Source organism: Amblyraja radiata, chromosome 20 (genome assembly GCF_010909765.2).
Source record: "Amblyraja radiata isolate CabotCenter1 chromosome 20, sAmbRad1.1.pri, whole genome shotgun sequence".
NCBI lineage: Eukaryota > Metazoa > Chordata > Chondrichthyes > Rajiformes > Rajidae > Amblyraja > Amblyraja radiata.
In genome coordinates this window covers 45,908,318-45,924,907 of record NC_045975.1, presented here as the reverse complement: position 1 = coordinate 45,924,907, position 16,590 = coordinate 45,908,318, and the positions used below count along the sequence as shown (strand labels likewise).

The window sequence follows — 16,590 nt, the reverse complement described above, 5'->3', positions numbered from 1 at the left end:
ATTCCAGAAGATTAGTCAAGCATGAATTCCTCTTCGTAAATCCATGCTGACTCGGACCGATCCTGTTACTGCTATCCAAATGTGCCGCTGTTTCATCTTTTATAATTCACTCCAGCATCTTCCCCACCACCGATGTCAGGCTAACTGGCCTATAATTCCCTGTTTTCTCTCTCCCTCCTTTCTTAAAAAGTGGAATAACATTAGCTCCCCTCCAATCCACAGGAACTGATCCTGAATCTAAAGAAAATTAGAAAATGATCACCAATGCATCCACGATTTCTAGAGCCACCTCCTTAAGTACCCTGGGATGCAGACCATCAGGCCTTGGGGATTTATCAGCCTTCAGTCCCTTCAGTCTACCCAACACCATTTCCTGCCTAATATGAATTTCCTTCAGTTCCTCTGTCACCCTAGGTCCTCTGGCCACAAGTACATCTGGGAGATTATTTCTGTCTTCCTTAGTGAAGACAGATCCAAAGTACCTGTTCAACTCGTCTGCCATTTCATTGTTCCCCATAATAAATTCGCCCTTTTCAGTCTTCAAGAGACCCACATTTGCCTTAATTAATTTTTTACTCTTCACATACCTAAAGAAGCTTTTACTATCCTCCTTTATATTCTTGGCTAGGTTAACTTCGTACCTCATCTTCTCTCCCCGTATTGCCTTTTTAGTTATCTTCTGTTGCTGTTTAAAAGTTTTCCAATACTCTGGCTTCCTGCTCATCTTTGCTATGTTATACTTCTTCTCTTTTATTTTTATACTGTCCTTGACTTCCCTTGTCAGCCACAGTCGCCTCTTACTCCCCTTAAACGTACTAATTCACCTGCCTCAATCCATCCATTCCGCACCAATTGCCTTCTCAAATGCCCCACCGCCATCTATCCACCCCACACTGATTCACACACCCCCTGACCCTATTGTGCTTCATGGTCTTCAGAGCGAACATTGACTATGTTTGATAACGGAATGCAATCAAATGTGTTTTAATTCCCAATGTTATTATTTGTTTTGACACCTTTAAACATATTACCAAAAGAACATTTGCTGCAGTTATGTCCTTTGGCCATCGTAATGTCCTTTGTAAGTTAGTGTAATGTTTAACCTGTCAGATGGGTATAGTCGGTTTTAACACCTATTATCATAAAATGCCTTTAGAAATTTCCTTGCAACCTGTATATTTTGTTGTGGATAAATTATGTGGGAAGCGAGAGTGTTTCTGTACCAATAGCAATAACGACCCATGCTATGGCCATGTCATGGTAATTTGCGGTCCTTCACAGAAAACATGCTTGCATCAATTGCAATGTGTAAAAAGAGTTGAGATATTGTATTAATTTTGCTGCATGTCATTGCGGTATTGCATTAATGTCTTGATTGGTGAATATGTTTAGTTTGTGACTTTATTTAAAGCAGAAATAATATGTGAATGTAGACAAAAGTGCTGGAGAAACTCAGCGGGTGCAGCAACATCTATGGAGCGAAGGAAATGGGCAACGTCTCGTGCCGAAACCCTTCTTCAGACTGATGGGTTTCGGCCTGAAATATTGCCTATTTCCTTCGCTCCATAGATTCTGCTGCACCTGCTGAGTTTCTCCAGCACCTTTGTCTACCTTCGATTTTCCAGCATTTGCAGTTCCTTCTTGAACATAATATGTGAATGCTTCATTGAGCATAATTCCAACTGGTAACTACGCACTTCGTCCGAGCACATTATCACACGCGTCATGCAAACCATCTTAAATGACCACCTAAAGTGTCATTTGGCAACCTAAAAAGCTGTCAAGGTTGCCCGGCTGGCAACAGGGAAAAAAAGTTAAGCGAGAGCCCTGATCTCCTACCTCCCCATTCCTCACGGACCACTATCCCCCCACTATCGCTCCTCACCTCCCCCTCTGCCCTCCTCTCTATTGCCCACTCCCTATCTGCCCCACTCCACCCCTCCTCTCCCTCTATTCGCCCTCCTCCCTCACTCTCCCTCCTCCCTCTCCTCCTAGCCTCCTCCAATCCCTCCCTCACCTTTCCCCTACCCTCAGTCATTCCCTCCCTCCCTCCATAACTCCTCTCCCTCTATCCCCTCTCCTCACCAGCTCTCCCTCCCCAGGATCTCGAGGTTGCCGCTCCTCTCGCTTCTTGCGTGCCCTGCAGGAGCATCAGCGGTCAGCGCCCTCAGAGCCAAGCCTCGGATCTGCCTGGAAGCACCAGCAGCTACAGCCGTGCCGGCGTGTGGGCGGGAGAAAAGACGGGTAAGAGCCATGGGGGAGGGGGCGGTATCATGGTCGAGGGGGCAGGAGTCAGCGATGAGGACCAGAGAGGAAGGGGCTGGAGCTGCGGGGTATTGCATTTGGGACTCGCATTGGGCGCTGGACACTTTCCTCCGCTGGGATCAGATTCACTGCTTTCCGTTTGGCGACATCGCCGCGCCACGCCGCTTCCGGTCCCTCCGAAAATCGTGTCCGGTTGGAGACCTCCGCCGGCTACCCACAGCGTCCCTCGGCTCCAGTAAAGACATGATAACGCAGGAAGGGGCGGACCGTCCCTGGGAGTGACAGGAGGAGAGACCAATCCGCGCTGCACTGACTAGCAGGATAGGAGATCGATCTGCACCCGTGCGGTTTTTAAGATTTATAAATGCCGCTAACGTTTACAATATACCACTGATCGGAACAAAACTTGCTGCACTCGCAGCACAGGAGAATGTTGAGTGAGCTGGCGAAAAACAGTAGTGCTATCGCGTACCATTTTTATGCAAATAGAAAATCCGCGAAAACCGGAAGATAGTTGGGCCAAATGCAGGCAGATGGGACTAGTGTAGATGGGGCATGTTTGTCGGCATGGGTAGGTTGGGCTGATTCGGATGCTGCATCACTCTATGACTCTGCAAAATTATTCAGATGATTAAGTAATGAATTATATACTGTTCATTCAGGATCAATCGACAGGTTCAGCAGTCATACAGCAGGAATTGTGGATGATCAGCCATGATCACATTGAATGGCGGTGCTGGCTCGAAGGGCCGAATGGCCTACTGCTGCACCTATTGTCTATTGTCTCTTGTCTAAACAGGCCCTATGGCCTAATTTACTGGATAGTCAGTATGGCAGGGAAACAGGCTGTATGGCCTATCGACCAAAATGCCTTGCTAGTCCCTCCTGTCCATGTATTTCCCATATCTCTCTAAACCTTTCCTATCCATGTACCTGTCCAAATGTCTTTTAAATGTTTAGTTTAGTTTAATTTAGAGATACAGTGCAGAAACAGGCCCTTTCAGCCCACCGGGTCCGCGCCGACCAGCGATCCCCGCTCATTAACACTATCCCATACCCACTAGGGACAATGTTTACATTTACCAAGCCAATTAACCTACATACCTGTACGTCTTTGAAGTGTGGGATGAAACCAACTACCGCTGTCTCAACTATCTTCTCCGGCAGTTTGTTCCATATACCCATCACCCTCTGTGTGAAAAAGGTTGCCGCTCAGGTTCCTATTCAATCTTTCCCTTATCACCTTAAACCTTACAGGGGTGGGTCAAGACCTTGCCAGCTCTCGCCCCACCCATTATTGCTTTCCACCAGCTATCTCTTCTCCAATCCTGTCCTGAAAAAGGGTCCCTTGCACAACAACTCCCAATTTTGTGCTGCACAGTTGCAAAATGTCATGAACCTAAATGGTGTCAGGCATACCTTGGTCCTAACTTAACATCCAGCATCTAACGGCACAGACGAAAGGTCAGTCAGGATCGTCAAAGAAACAAATTATTGATGGGAATATGATCCAAGCAAGGGATGAAGCGGAACAAGAGCAGACGATGGAGCAGGTCTGTCAGACTTTGGTATTATTCCACGTTCAGGTGTAAGATTAGATACTCCAAAGCAGGTAGAGACAAAGGGAAATGATCCTGAACTTGCCTCTTATTCAGAACCACAACCTGGTTCAGATCCTCCCCCGAAACCACTCAGGAGATCAGAAAGAGTGCATTAACCAGTCTTCAGTTTACATTTGTAAAATTGTTCTTGTTTGGCTAATTCACAAGTTATTTTTCTTTCTAAGGGGAGAACAGTGTAGTGTATATAATGGTAAATGTACCTTTAAGAACTGAGTACCAGGTGTGATTTGAGTGATGATATATTAATATCTCATCAGTCTCATGAATATGTGTGCGAGTAGTCGCGGCGTACTTTTGTAAAATAAAGACCCACACTGGCAACTGGTTGGTCCAGCAAGCCTGTGCTTGTTTCGGTCTACATGCCACTACCGTAACATCTTACACTTTATTATATTGTTTACAAAGTGCTATGCTTATGTAGAAGATAGGCACAAAATGCTGGAGTCATTCAGTGAGACAGGCAATATCTCTGGAGAGGGAATGGGTGACTTTTCAGGTCGAGACCCTTCTGCAGTTCCTTCCTGCACCATGTTTACATTCTGCTGTGCTGTCTGGGATATGTGACAATGAAACACTCTTGTCTCAATTTAGTTTAGTTTAAAGATTCAGCACAGAAAAAGGCCCTTCGGTCCAGCAAGTCAATAGGTGAAGGGGTAGGTAGTGTAGAGGAAGCGGGACTCTGCAGAGGACTTGAACAGGTTGGGAGAGGGGGCAGAGAAGTGACAGATGGAATACAGTATAGCAAAGTATGCGGTCATGCACTTTGATAGTAGGGATAAAGGCGCATGGTGTTTTTAAATGGGGAGAGGATTCAGAAATCATGGGTGCAAAGGGACTTGGGAGTACTGGTACAGGTTTCCCAAAATGTGAATTTGCAAGTTGAATTAGTAGTAAGGAAGACAAATGCAATGTTAGCATTTATTTTGTGAGAAGTAGTATCTAATAACAGGGTTGCAATGCTGAGGCTTTATAAGGCATAAGTCAGACCACATTTAGAGTATTGTGAGCAGTATCTGGAGGGAAGTGCTGGCACTGGAGAGGGTCCAGAGGAGGTTTACAGGAATGAACCTGGGGATAGTTGGGTTAACGGCACTGGGCCTGCACTCACTGGAGTTTAGAAGGATGAGGGGGCCCTCATTGAAACTTACCGAATAGTGAAAGGCCCGGATAGAGTATAGAAATGGAGAGGATGTTTTCACTAGTGGGAGGGTCTAGGACCAGAGGGCACAGCATCAAAATAAAAGAACGTACGTATAGAAATTAGATGAGGAGGAATTTCTTTAGTCAGAGGGTGGTGAGTCTGTGGAATTCATTGCCACAGGCAGCTTTGGGGGCCAAGTCTTTGGGTATTTTTAAAGTGAAGATTGACAAGTTCTTGATTAGCATGGATGCCAAAGGTTACCGGAAGGCAGGAGAGTGGGGTTGAGAAAGAAAGATCGATCTGCTATGATTGAATGGCGTAGACTCAATGGGCCAAATGGCCTAATTCTGCTCTATCATTTATTATTACAATGAATAATAAAAGTTATATCAAAAGAACGTGTAAATATTAGGAGAAGAATGAAATTCTTAACAGCCAGAAAATGAACAAGAACTGAAATCTGGGAATGTGTGAAACACAAGGCTGGAATGGGTATTGATTTGCAAATGTTGAATTCAAAGTTGAAACCATAAGGCAGTGGTGATCTTCAAAAGGTCATCTGATCTGATATCCATAGAGAACCAAATGCAGTTATCTAAACTGGTAGTGGTGAAAGAAAATCACTGCCCTATGTGGAAAGCTGACTGTTATTTTGTTATTTTAGCTTTATATTTTAGAGATACTGTACTTTTGCATCCGTACACTAGGGACAATTTACAGTTTATCAATTAACCTACAAAAAACCTACAGGAAACCCGAGCACCCAGAGGAAACCCACGCAGTCACAGGGAGAACGTGCAAACTCCACACAGACAACACCCGAGGTCAGGATCGAAGCCAGGTCTTTGGCACTGTCAGTCAGCAGCTCTACTGCTGCTTCACTGTTATGGCCCTAGAAAAGGAAGGAGACAAAAGAGCAGGTGTTGCTTGCCTATTGATGTATCAGAGAGGCAAAACAGCAAATGGGTGACTGCTCCGCAGAGCACATCAATTCAATCATTCATCAGTCAATAGAATGGTCTTGACCTAAAATATCACCCATTCGTTCTCTCCAGAGATGCTGCCTCTCCAGCAGTAACATGCAGACCATTGGGATCTTTGTTTAGATCTGTTCGTGGTTTCTTACACCGTTCAATGAAGTTCAAGAAACAACACCTCATCTTAATGTCACAGGAAATTGCCAATTTCACATTTGCTTTACTCACACCTGCTTTACTCACTCTATACCCATGACTGCGAAGCCGGTCATAGTGCGAACTCCATCATCAAGTTCACCGACGACACCACTGTGGTTGGATGAATCACAGATAGGGATGAGTCAAAGTATAGAAGTGAGATCGACCGACTGACCAAATGGTGCCAGCACAACAACCTGGCTCTCAACATCAGTAAGACCAAGGAACTGATTGTGGACTTTAGTAGGGGAAGGATGAGTACACACAATCCTGTTTATATCAACGGGACGATGGTGGAGAGGGACAATAACTTCAGATTCCTGGGCATGCATATATCAGAAGATCTTTCCTGGACCCGGCACACCAATGCAATTATAAAGAAGGCACATCAGCGACTCTACTTCCTGAGAAGATTAAGGAGATTCAGCATGTTGAAGCGGATTCTCCTAAACTTCTACAGGTGCACGGCAGAGAGCATTCTGACTGGTTGCATCGTGGCCTGGTTCGGCAACTTGAACGTCCAGGAGCGAAAAAGACTACAAAAAGTTGTGACCACTGCCGAGTCCATCACCGGCTTTGACCTCCCCACTGTCAAAGGGATCCATCATAGTCGCTGCCTCAAAAAGGCAGCCAAAATCATTAAGGTCCCATACCATCCTGGCCACACACTTATCTCATCACTGCCATCAGGAAGAAGCCTGAAGACTGTAATGTCAAGGTTCAGAAACAGCTTCTTCCCCACAGCCATCAGGCTATTAAACACAACGAATAAGCTACGAGCTCTGAACTGCAAAAGACTATATTATTATTTGTTATTTGCACTAAATTTGTTATTTATTGATTTTTATTTTTCCCCCGTTATCTACTATGTTTACATGTTCACATATTCTGTTGTGCTGCAGCAAGTAAGTAGTTCATTCCCATCTGGGACATATGACAATAAAACACTCTTGACTCTTGACTCTTAATCTCTCCCAGTCACATATTTAGCATTTGCAGCATTCAATTCCACCCACATCCCCTCACTCTTCCTGGTAATTTCAGATGATTGTTGTGGCTTTCTTTTGCGTGTCCTGGTGTGCATTATTGATAAAACAAAATGAAGAATCCATGCAGTTATGACACTCAAGACAACTGAGTTAGTGATTGTTTAAGGTGAAAAACAACTCCATTTTCACCATGTGCAGAACTTTACAGCACATGAGAAGGAAAAAGTTATTAATTACAAATGTTACGTCCACTATTAGGTCTCAAGTTTAGAAACTAATTTTCTGTCTATAAACAGTTAATTTTTGAAGATGTAACCAAATTTTTCACCCAGGCAATTTCTAGTTTATTCTGGCACGAATGCTTAATATATTTGAACAGTGGGGAGGGATCAATACATTTGAATAGAAGTTTCAGGAAGTTTATTTTCCAGTTGGAATTTAAATAAATGTATTTTATTTCCTTTATTTTTCTTTAAATATTGAAAAAAGTGTTGGTTTTGGATGTTAGAAATATTTACAACATTTCAACTATTTCTACCATTCAATTACTAAACCATGGACTTAGGTGGGGTGGAATTTTTCAAATGCGTTCAGGGAAAAGTTTCCTTAATCAATATTTAGGGGGCCCTCTGGATGGGAGAGAGGAATCTCATAAGGTCTTGAGGTCATAAGGTAAAGAAGTAGAATGAAGTCATTCGGCCCATCAAGTCTATTCTGACATTCAATCATGGCTGATCTCCCTCCTAATCCCATTCTCCTGTCTTCTCCCAATAACCTCTGACACCCGTACTAATCAACAAAGCCTTTGATAAGGTCCCACACAGGAGAGTAGTGGGCAAAAATGAGAGCACATGGTATTGGGGGTAGGGTATTGTCGTGCATAGAGAATTGGTTGGGAGACAGGAAACAAAGAGTAGGAATAAACAGGTCCCTGTCAGGCAGTGGCGAGTGGAGTGCCGCAAGGCTCGGTGCTGGGACCACAACTATTTACAATATATATTAATGATTTAGATGATGCGATTAAAATTAACACTAGCAAATTTGCAGATGACACAAAGCTGGATGGCAGTGTGAACTGTGAGGAGGATGCTAGGAGGTTGCAGGGTGACTTGAACAGGTTGAGTGAGTGGGCAGATGCATTGCAGATGCAGTATAATGTAGATAAATGTGAGGTTATCCACTTTGGAGGCAGATTATTATCTCAATTATGTCAGATCAGGAAAAAGGGAAGTGCAACGAGACCTGGGTGTCCTTGTACACCAGTCACTGAAAGTAAACATGCAGGTACACCAGACAGTGAAGAAAGCTGGTGGCATGTTGGCCTTCATAACGAGAGGATTTGAGTATAGGAGTAAAGAAGTCCTTCTGCAGTTGTACGGGGCCCTGGTGAGACCTCATCTGGAGTTTTGGTCTCCTAATTTAAGGAAGGACATCCTTGCTATTGAGGCAGTGGTTCACGAGGTTAATCCGCAGGATGGCGGAACTGTTATATGAGGAAAGATTGAAAAGATTGGGCTTGTATTCACTGGAATTTAGAAGCATGAGAGGGGATCTTATAGAAACATGTAAAATTTTAAAAGGACTGTACAAGCTAGATGCAGGAAAAATGTTCCCAATGTTGGGGGTGTCCAGGACCAGGGGCCACAGTCTAAGAATAGAGGGGGGGCAATTTAAAACAGAGATAAGAAAAAAACGTTTTCACCCAGAGAGTTGTGAATTTGTGGAATTATTTGCCACAGAAGGCAGTGGAGGCCAATTCACTGGATGGATTTAAAAGAGAGTTAGATAGAGCTCTAGAGACTCGAGGAATCAATGGATATGGGGAGAAACATAGAAACATAGAAAATAGTTGCAGGAGGAGGCCATTCGGCCCTTTGAGCCAGCACAGCCATTCATTGTGATCATGGCTGACCATCCCCAATCAATAACCCGTGCCTGCCTTCTCCCCATATCCCTTGATTCCACTAGCCCCTAGAGCTCTATCTCACTCTCTCTTAAATCCATCCAGTGATTTGGCATCCACTGCCCTCTGTGGCAGGGAATTCCACAAATTCACAACTCTCTGGGTGAAAAAGTGTTTTCTCACCTCAGTCTTAAATGGCCTCCCCTTTGTTCTAAGACTGTGGCCCCTGGTTCTGGACTCGCCCAACATTGGGAACATTTTTCCTGCATCTAGCTTGTCCAGTCCTTTTATAATTGTATATGTTTCTATAAGATACCCCCTCATCCTTCTAAACTCCAGTGAATAATGGGAAGGAAAGCACGGGTTACTGATTGTGGGTAATCAGCAATGAATGGTGGTGCTGGCTCAATGGGCCAAATGGCCTCCTCCTGCACCTATTACTATGAATCTATCTATCTCTGCCTTAAAGATATCAACAGATGGTGTCCACGGCCTTCTGTGGCAAAGAATTCTACAGATTTACCACCCTCTGACGAAATAAATTTCTCCTCATCTCATTCTTAAAAGAATATCTTTTAATTCTGAGGCTATGACCTCTAGTCCTAGACTTTCCTGCTGGTGGAAACATCCTCTCCACATCCAATCTATCCATACCTTTCACTATTCTGTTTGTTTCAATGAGGGCCCCCTTCATTCTTCTAAACTCCAGCGAGTACAGGCCCAGTGCCAACAAACTCTCCTCATAGGTTAACCTACTAATTCCTGGGATCATTCTTGTAAACCTCCTCTGGACCCTCTCCACAGCCAGCACATCCTTCCTCAGATATGGTGCCCAAAATTCCAAATGTGGCCTTATAGAGCCTCAACATTACATCCCTGATTTTGTATACAAGCCCTCTTGAAATAAATGCTAGCATTGAGTTTGCTTTCTATACTACTGATCTCTGCCAACTTACTCAGAGGGAATTGGAATGGGGCAATTGACTGAAGAGTCAGTGGGCGAGCTTTTTGGGACCAGCACGTAGTTCTGCTAGCTTTAAAATAGGTATGGATAAGGACGGGGTTAGCTCCCAATTTCAAGATCAAAATTTGTGCAACAGCAATTTTGAAGATATTGGACTGGATTGGAGTAAGTTGTTTGTTCATGAAAAGCACATCCAGAAAGTGGGATCCTTTTAAAAGTGTGATGGCTAAACTGTACAACTCCTCCTCCTAAGGCAAGGCAAGGCAAGGCAAGGCAACTTTATTTATATAGCACATTTCATACACGAGGCAGACTCAAAGTGCTTCACATAAAAACATGTCATACAATAAAATGAAATAATAAAATGAAATAAAATAGAAGAATTAAAAGAAAATAAAAGCAAAGTTAAAAATGCATTATAAAAAGTGCAAAAGTTAAAAGTGCAATGTAGTTAAGATTTAGCTGAAAGCTAAAGTAAACATAAAAGCTTTCAGTCTTGTTTTAAAAGTGGTCAAAGTTGAGGCAAGTCTTAAATCTTCAGGAAGTTTATTCCAGCTATTTGTTGCATAGTAACTAAATCCTGCTTTCCCATGTTTTGTATTTACTCTGGGAATCACTAACAGATTGGTCTCAGAAGATCTTAGCGGTCTAGAAGGCTTATATAGTGGAAGCATGTCAGTGATATACTTTGGCCCTAAACCATGTAGTGATTTATAGGTGAGCAGCAGGATTTAAAAATCAATTCTCTGACATACAGGGAGCCAATGTAAGGATTTAAGAATTGGTGTAATGTGTTCAAATTTGTTGGTCTTTGTTAGAACTCTAGCAACAGCGTTCTGAACAAGCTGTAGCTGCCTGACAGTTTTTTTCGGAAGACCTGCAAGGAGACCGTTACAATAATCTAGCCTACTAGTAATAAAGGCATGTACAAGTTTTTCGAAGTCTTGAGCTGACATGAGTCCTCTTAATCTTGCTATGTTTTTGAGGTGATAGTAGGCCGATTTTGTTACTGATTTGATGTGACTGTCGAAATGTAAATCTGAATCCATAATAACCCCGAGATTTCTGGCTTTGTTTGAAGTTTTCAGGGACAGAGAGTGAAGGTGTTGGGTTACTTTAAGCCTTTCTTTTTTAGCACCAAAAACAATTATCTCCGTTTTGTCCTTATTTAGTTGGAGGAAATTTTGGCACATCCAGTCTTTGACTTGCTCAATGCACTGGCACAGCAGATCTATGGGGCGATAGTCATTTGGTGATAGCCCTACATAGATTTGAGTGTCATCGGCATAGCAGTGGTGGTCAATATTATTATTTCGCATGATTTGCCCTAGTGGGAGCATGTAGATGTTGAATAAAGAGGGCCCTAAGATCGAACCTTGCGGGACTCCACAAGTTGGTTGGTTCTGATACAAAGTCGCTAATGGAAACAAAATAGTTCCTATCTTGTAGATATGGCCTGAACCAACTTAAGACTTCCCTTCCCCCACCCTACTTCCCAATCTTTGCACATCCCCAATCCTTTCCACACGTCACTTTAACTTCATGTTTCATTTATTTTGTGTTTTTTATGACTTGTGTTAGCAGATCAATTTCCTTCCTAGGATAAATAAAGTTTTATCGTATCGTAAGAGCTCATGGTATACATGTTCCCATCATTGTGAAGGGCATGGCAGCTGGTAGTAAGGAGCTCTGGCTGATAAGAGAAATTGAGGCCCTGGTCAGGAAAAAGGAGGCATAAATCAGGAAAGGGCAGCCAGGATCAAGTGTGTCCCTGGAAGATATTGGGGATTGAGAAGCATACTCAAGAAGGAAATCGGAAAGGCAAAATAGGGGACATAGGATAACTCTGGCAGCTAAGATTAAGGAGAATCCAAAGGAGATTTTATAAGTATGTTAATGGGAAAAGGGTAGTTAGAGAGAAATATACAGCCCCTCAGAAACCAAAGTCTAATCTATGTGGAGCTTCAGGAGGAGGCCAAGATAGCCTATGAATATTTCTGCTGTTTTTTCCATGGATAAAGACATGACAATAATTACAGCTGAGGAGGTTCTTGAGTCCCAAGATGTATGATGCAATATAATTCTCCAGGGCCCAATTCAAAATATCCAAGGACACTCAAGGAAACTAGAGAAATAAATTGCAGATGTTCACTCTTAGATATATAAAGCATCGTTTGACACAGGTAACGTGCCCGAGGATGGGAGGGTAGCTAATGTTGTGCCTCTATTTAAAAAGGGTCACAAATAAAGTGAACTTTAACATGTAATGCTAAAATCTGTCGTAGAAAAATTATTGGAGAGCATTCTGAGGGATCAGATTGAGGCTTTGGATTGAAAGCATGGTTTTGTAAGTAGGAGATTGCATTGCAAGAATTTGATTGAGTTTTTCTTTTAAATAACCAGGAAGGTTGATGAGGGCAGAGCTGTAGACATTGTCTCTATGGGCCAGCGAGGCCTTGATAAGCTTTTGCATGGTAGGTTGCTCAAGGGGGTTAGATCACATGTAAGCTGGCTAAATGGATACATAATTAATCTCAGGGTAGGGAGCAAGAAGATAGTGGTGGTGGGAGATCGTTTTCCAGACTGGAGGCCTGCGACTAGTGGTCAGGATCAAACCCGGGTCTCTGGTACAGTGAAACAATGACTCTACTGCTGCCCCACCGTGTAGACCTTTGAGAATAAACAGTAAAGGGGAGGGAAAGGGTGAACAAAGAGATGAAGAATTAGAATGGGTCAAAATGAGAGATAAGGTGTATAGGGAAGCTGATGTGAATATTCACAACACTTTCCTTTTGTCTGATAAAGGATGAGATGGATTAAGAAAAGGCAGAAGAGTAGAGATAATTGTTTTAAGCATTTTGAGGATCAACAACATTCCAAATGTATACAATTTCTAGTGATGGAGATTGTTGACAACAATTACTTAATTGGATAATCTGTGGAGCATTTATTTTGGTTTTTACACACAAGTATAGAAATTTCCCAAGACAAGGGTGTTTTTCCAAAGAGTCGTGGAATGAGAAATCTCCAATGGTTATTATTTGGCTTTAAATATTTTCAATGTCACACTTGCCTTTATAATGTTAAGGAATTAGAATCATTTCATTATGTTGACAGCAAATTATGGTTCAATATATTTAATAAAATAACCAGATGCAATCAAAGATGATCATCAAGCGTGTTTGCAGCAGTTATCACCAGTTGCAACATTGAAGAAATATTTAACAGGAACATGGATAACATAGGTTGAGAGGAATCTGGGCCAAATGCAGGCAGATGGGACTAGTGTAGTTGGGCTATGTTAGTCGGTGTGGGCAAGTTGGGCCAAAAGGTCAGTTTCCAGCTGTATGATTCTATCAGTAGCTGAGATAAAACCAACAATCAGAATTCAAGCAACTAACATTGATCACATTAATTGCAATATTTTCACTGAACAACTGGTTACAAATTTAGGTTAGATTTTGTTAGTGTAGATTGACATGATCCTCAGCAACATTGCAAAGCCACGTTTATACAGGGCGGCAACAGAACTGCCATTATCGGGATACAAAAGACTTCCATTTCCAAAGCAATTGACAAAGATCATTGTTTAAACTCAAGTATCTTTAAACGTGACAGAGCAAAAGTTCAATATTAGCAAAGAATTTCCATCAACCATGACAATGTATGCAACTTTACAAATTAAATCCATGTAGTGTCTAAATCTAATTGAAGCCAAAACCTAAATAAAGTGCCTGAAAGATTAATTGCAAAAAAACATAAAGTAATAAAAATAAAAATGCAGACAAAACCCTGATATGGTTAATTGAAAATGCATTGTTGTCAGGGAGCTAGGCCAAATGTATGTTTGTTAACAGACTCCTGGTCTATTATATAGAACATTGTGGTTCTCCCAAAATAAAGTTTCAATAAATCTCATTTAACAAGTTACTTTTATTCTCATATTTTAATGATCAAGATTAATTAATTTAATATAAACAAATAATATTCCTCAGCACTAAATTACACATCCTAGCCCTTTGACTAACTGCGACTTGAAAATGTAATTGATTTAAAATCCAGAGACAAAACATTTCAAGCAACTTTTAAAACAGTTATACATTTGGTTATACATACAAAGTCAAACATGTCTTCTTTTATGAAACATCAGTAATATTTCAATTGGCCAATCCTGGACTTACAAGTAAAGGATCAGGTTCTTATTTACATAAATATTTTTGTCTAAATATATATCTCAGCCTTGAATGTTCTTAATCATACAGCATTCACAACTTTTAACAGAGATAGTTCAGTTCCTCAAATGCCCTACTCAAAAATTACCCTATTCAACAACACCTGCCATGTTTGTCATTAGAAAGATTCATGTAAATAGCTGATACCTAAAAACACTGTAAAGGAAACATTTTTAACCTGCTCAATGATTGCATAGTGCAAAATATTTTAAAAATCAAATAAAAAACTCACAATTGTAAATCTTAGAACAAGAATATACAAGTAGATGCATGTGTAGGCCATTTCTCTCCTCAAGACTGCCCCATAATTTAACAGGATTATGACTATACAATTCCACATTCATATCTACCACAATAACCTTTATCCCCTTGCTTGACAAGTATCTTTCTCTCTCTGCCTTAAAAATATTCCCGGACAATAATTCCAGGTACATCGCTCCTACCATTTTTGCTCAAATAATAAAAATGCCTCACTCCATTTAAATAGATGACTTTTGTTATTATTAAACACACAGTGATGTCTTGTTCTAGACTGCTCCCACGAGCAAACACCCTCTCCACATACACACTGTCAAGACCCCTCAGAATGTTCATATGTTTCAATCAAAATCACTCTTGTTCATCTAAAACGCTAAGGATACAAGGGTCCAAACCTTATTCAAAAGGCAACCCAGTATTCCAGATATAAATTAGTTTAATAAACCTTTTCCAACCCAATTAACATTCTTCTATAAATAACACATTAACATTCTTCTCTAAATAAGAGGAACGTTATCGAGTACAATGCTCCAGGTGTGGTCTCATTAATGCTCCATACAAATGGTGCATTATTTTGCTGTCATTGTAATTTTATTTCCCCAGCATCAAGCTCTAATGTTGGTAGATTTTCTAATTACTAATTTTACCTGCATTTTAGCCCTTTCTATGTCATGCCTAGAACATTCAGATCCCACTGCCTCATGCAGTTCAGCAAATGTTCATCAATGAGGTAATGTGTCATTTTCCCACCAAGTGGGCACTTTCCACCCTTGTGCAAAGATCTAGCAAATGGAGTACAGTCAATTCAATCATATCTCTCCATTATAAAATCATTTCAGTAGACTATGTGCTCGCAATAACCAGATTATTGACAGATAATCTTATACTGCAAATGCACCCCATTATAAAAAAAGAATGCATCCTAGTAGAAAACAAACTACGCTTCAATTCTTTCTACAAAGACCAAACTTCTCCAATGGCCTTTAAGGTCAGCAAGAGAACTATAGGGAGGTCAAGCGTAAATATAGAAAGTGCCACTTTAACAAATATTCAGTGTGGGGAAATCCTGAAATGTATAAATCTGTCCCCACACTGAATATTTGGCCCGAGGGACATTTTTTTTTAAATGGGGGATTCTACTTATTCATTCTACTTCTTCTGCAAGGACATAACAGCTGAACAAACAGAATTCAATGCTTTATTCCTTCCTCAAAGGGATCAACTCAACAAGGTTTAACTCCATGGAGACAAATTTAATTCACGATCAGAAACATATTACCTATACAATTGTGGAAATGTTGCATTTCGTCTATAAATAAATGCGACTGTTACTTAACATAGCGCCTCCTGCTGGGCGAGTGAGCAAAATCACCCCTGTGAGTACATATGTGTTGTTTCTAGAATGGGAAGATGTTCAAGCGGGCAGGTGTAAGCACGCGTTGCGTTTATGCCTGGAAGGAAATGTTAGAGCGAATAGCCATTGTGTTTAACCCATTACCTTCCCGGCTACTGTCCTCCTGGCCGACTGGAGATGGAGGACTGTGGTTGCGGCTTCCAGCCGGCACACAATCTTTGCAGAACGAATGAAGACATGGCAATAATCTGGGCTCCCGATTTGTAAGATCCCTTTTGCAAACCAAGCAGGTCCTGAACAGATCATCTTCAGCGGAGTTACTCGTGTTTTCGGCCGGGTTATTGGCAATGTCATGGATGCCACTTTGGTCCATATTCCTGCTCCTTCCCAGGGTGTGAGCTCTTCCAGCGCTGCCTGCGCACGGAGCCGCTCTAGGTACAGGATCGCTGGCCGGCGGCTGGTCGGATAGTTCTTGTTCTAAATGCAATCATCGCCGGCGAGAATATACAAACCAGTGAGAAGCCCGGAGTGTGGGAGGCTTGACACGTCTCAACAAAAGTCAGTCTCTCACCAGATTCTCCACATCTGTATAAACCCACCTGTACTGAGCGGCATGTCATGAAAGCAAGTGACGCACACGGCGAGTCACCAATGACAGGGTTAAAAGTCTGATGTAACATCTACTGA

General features: G+C 41.8%; 1 protein-coding gene across 4 annotated transcripts in view; it reads right to left on the bottom strand.

Moving 5' to 3' along the window:
* The window catches only part of LOC116984370 (tripartite motif-containing protein 66-like), a 270,505-nt gene extending 253,915 nt beyond the window's left edge, over positions 1 to 16,590 (bottom strand). For 2 of the 4 annotated variants that reach the window (XM_033038530.1, XM_033038529.1), the window contains exon 1: positions 16,048 to 16,590. In XM_033038530.1, coding sequence (XP_032894421.1) covers positions 16,048 to 16,276 — 229 coding nt within the window. In that variant the 5' untranslated portion in view covers positions 16,277 to 16,590. The remainder of the gene's footprint in view (positions 1 to 16,047) is intronic. The other 2 variants (XM_033038528.1, XM_033038531.1) reach the window with 1 other exon arrangement.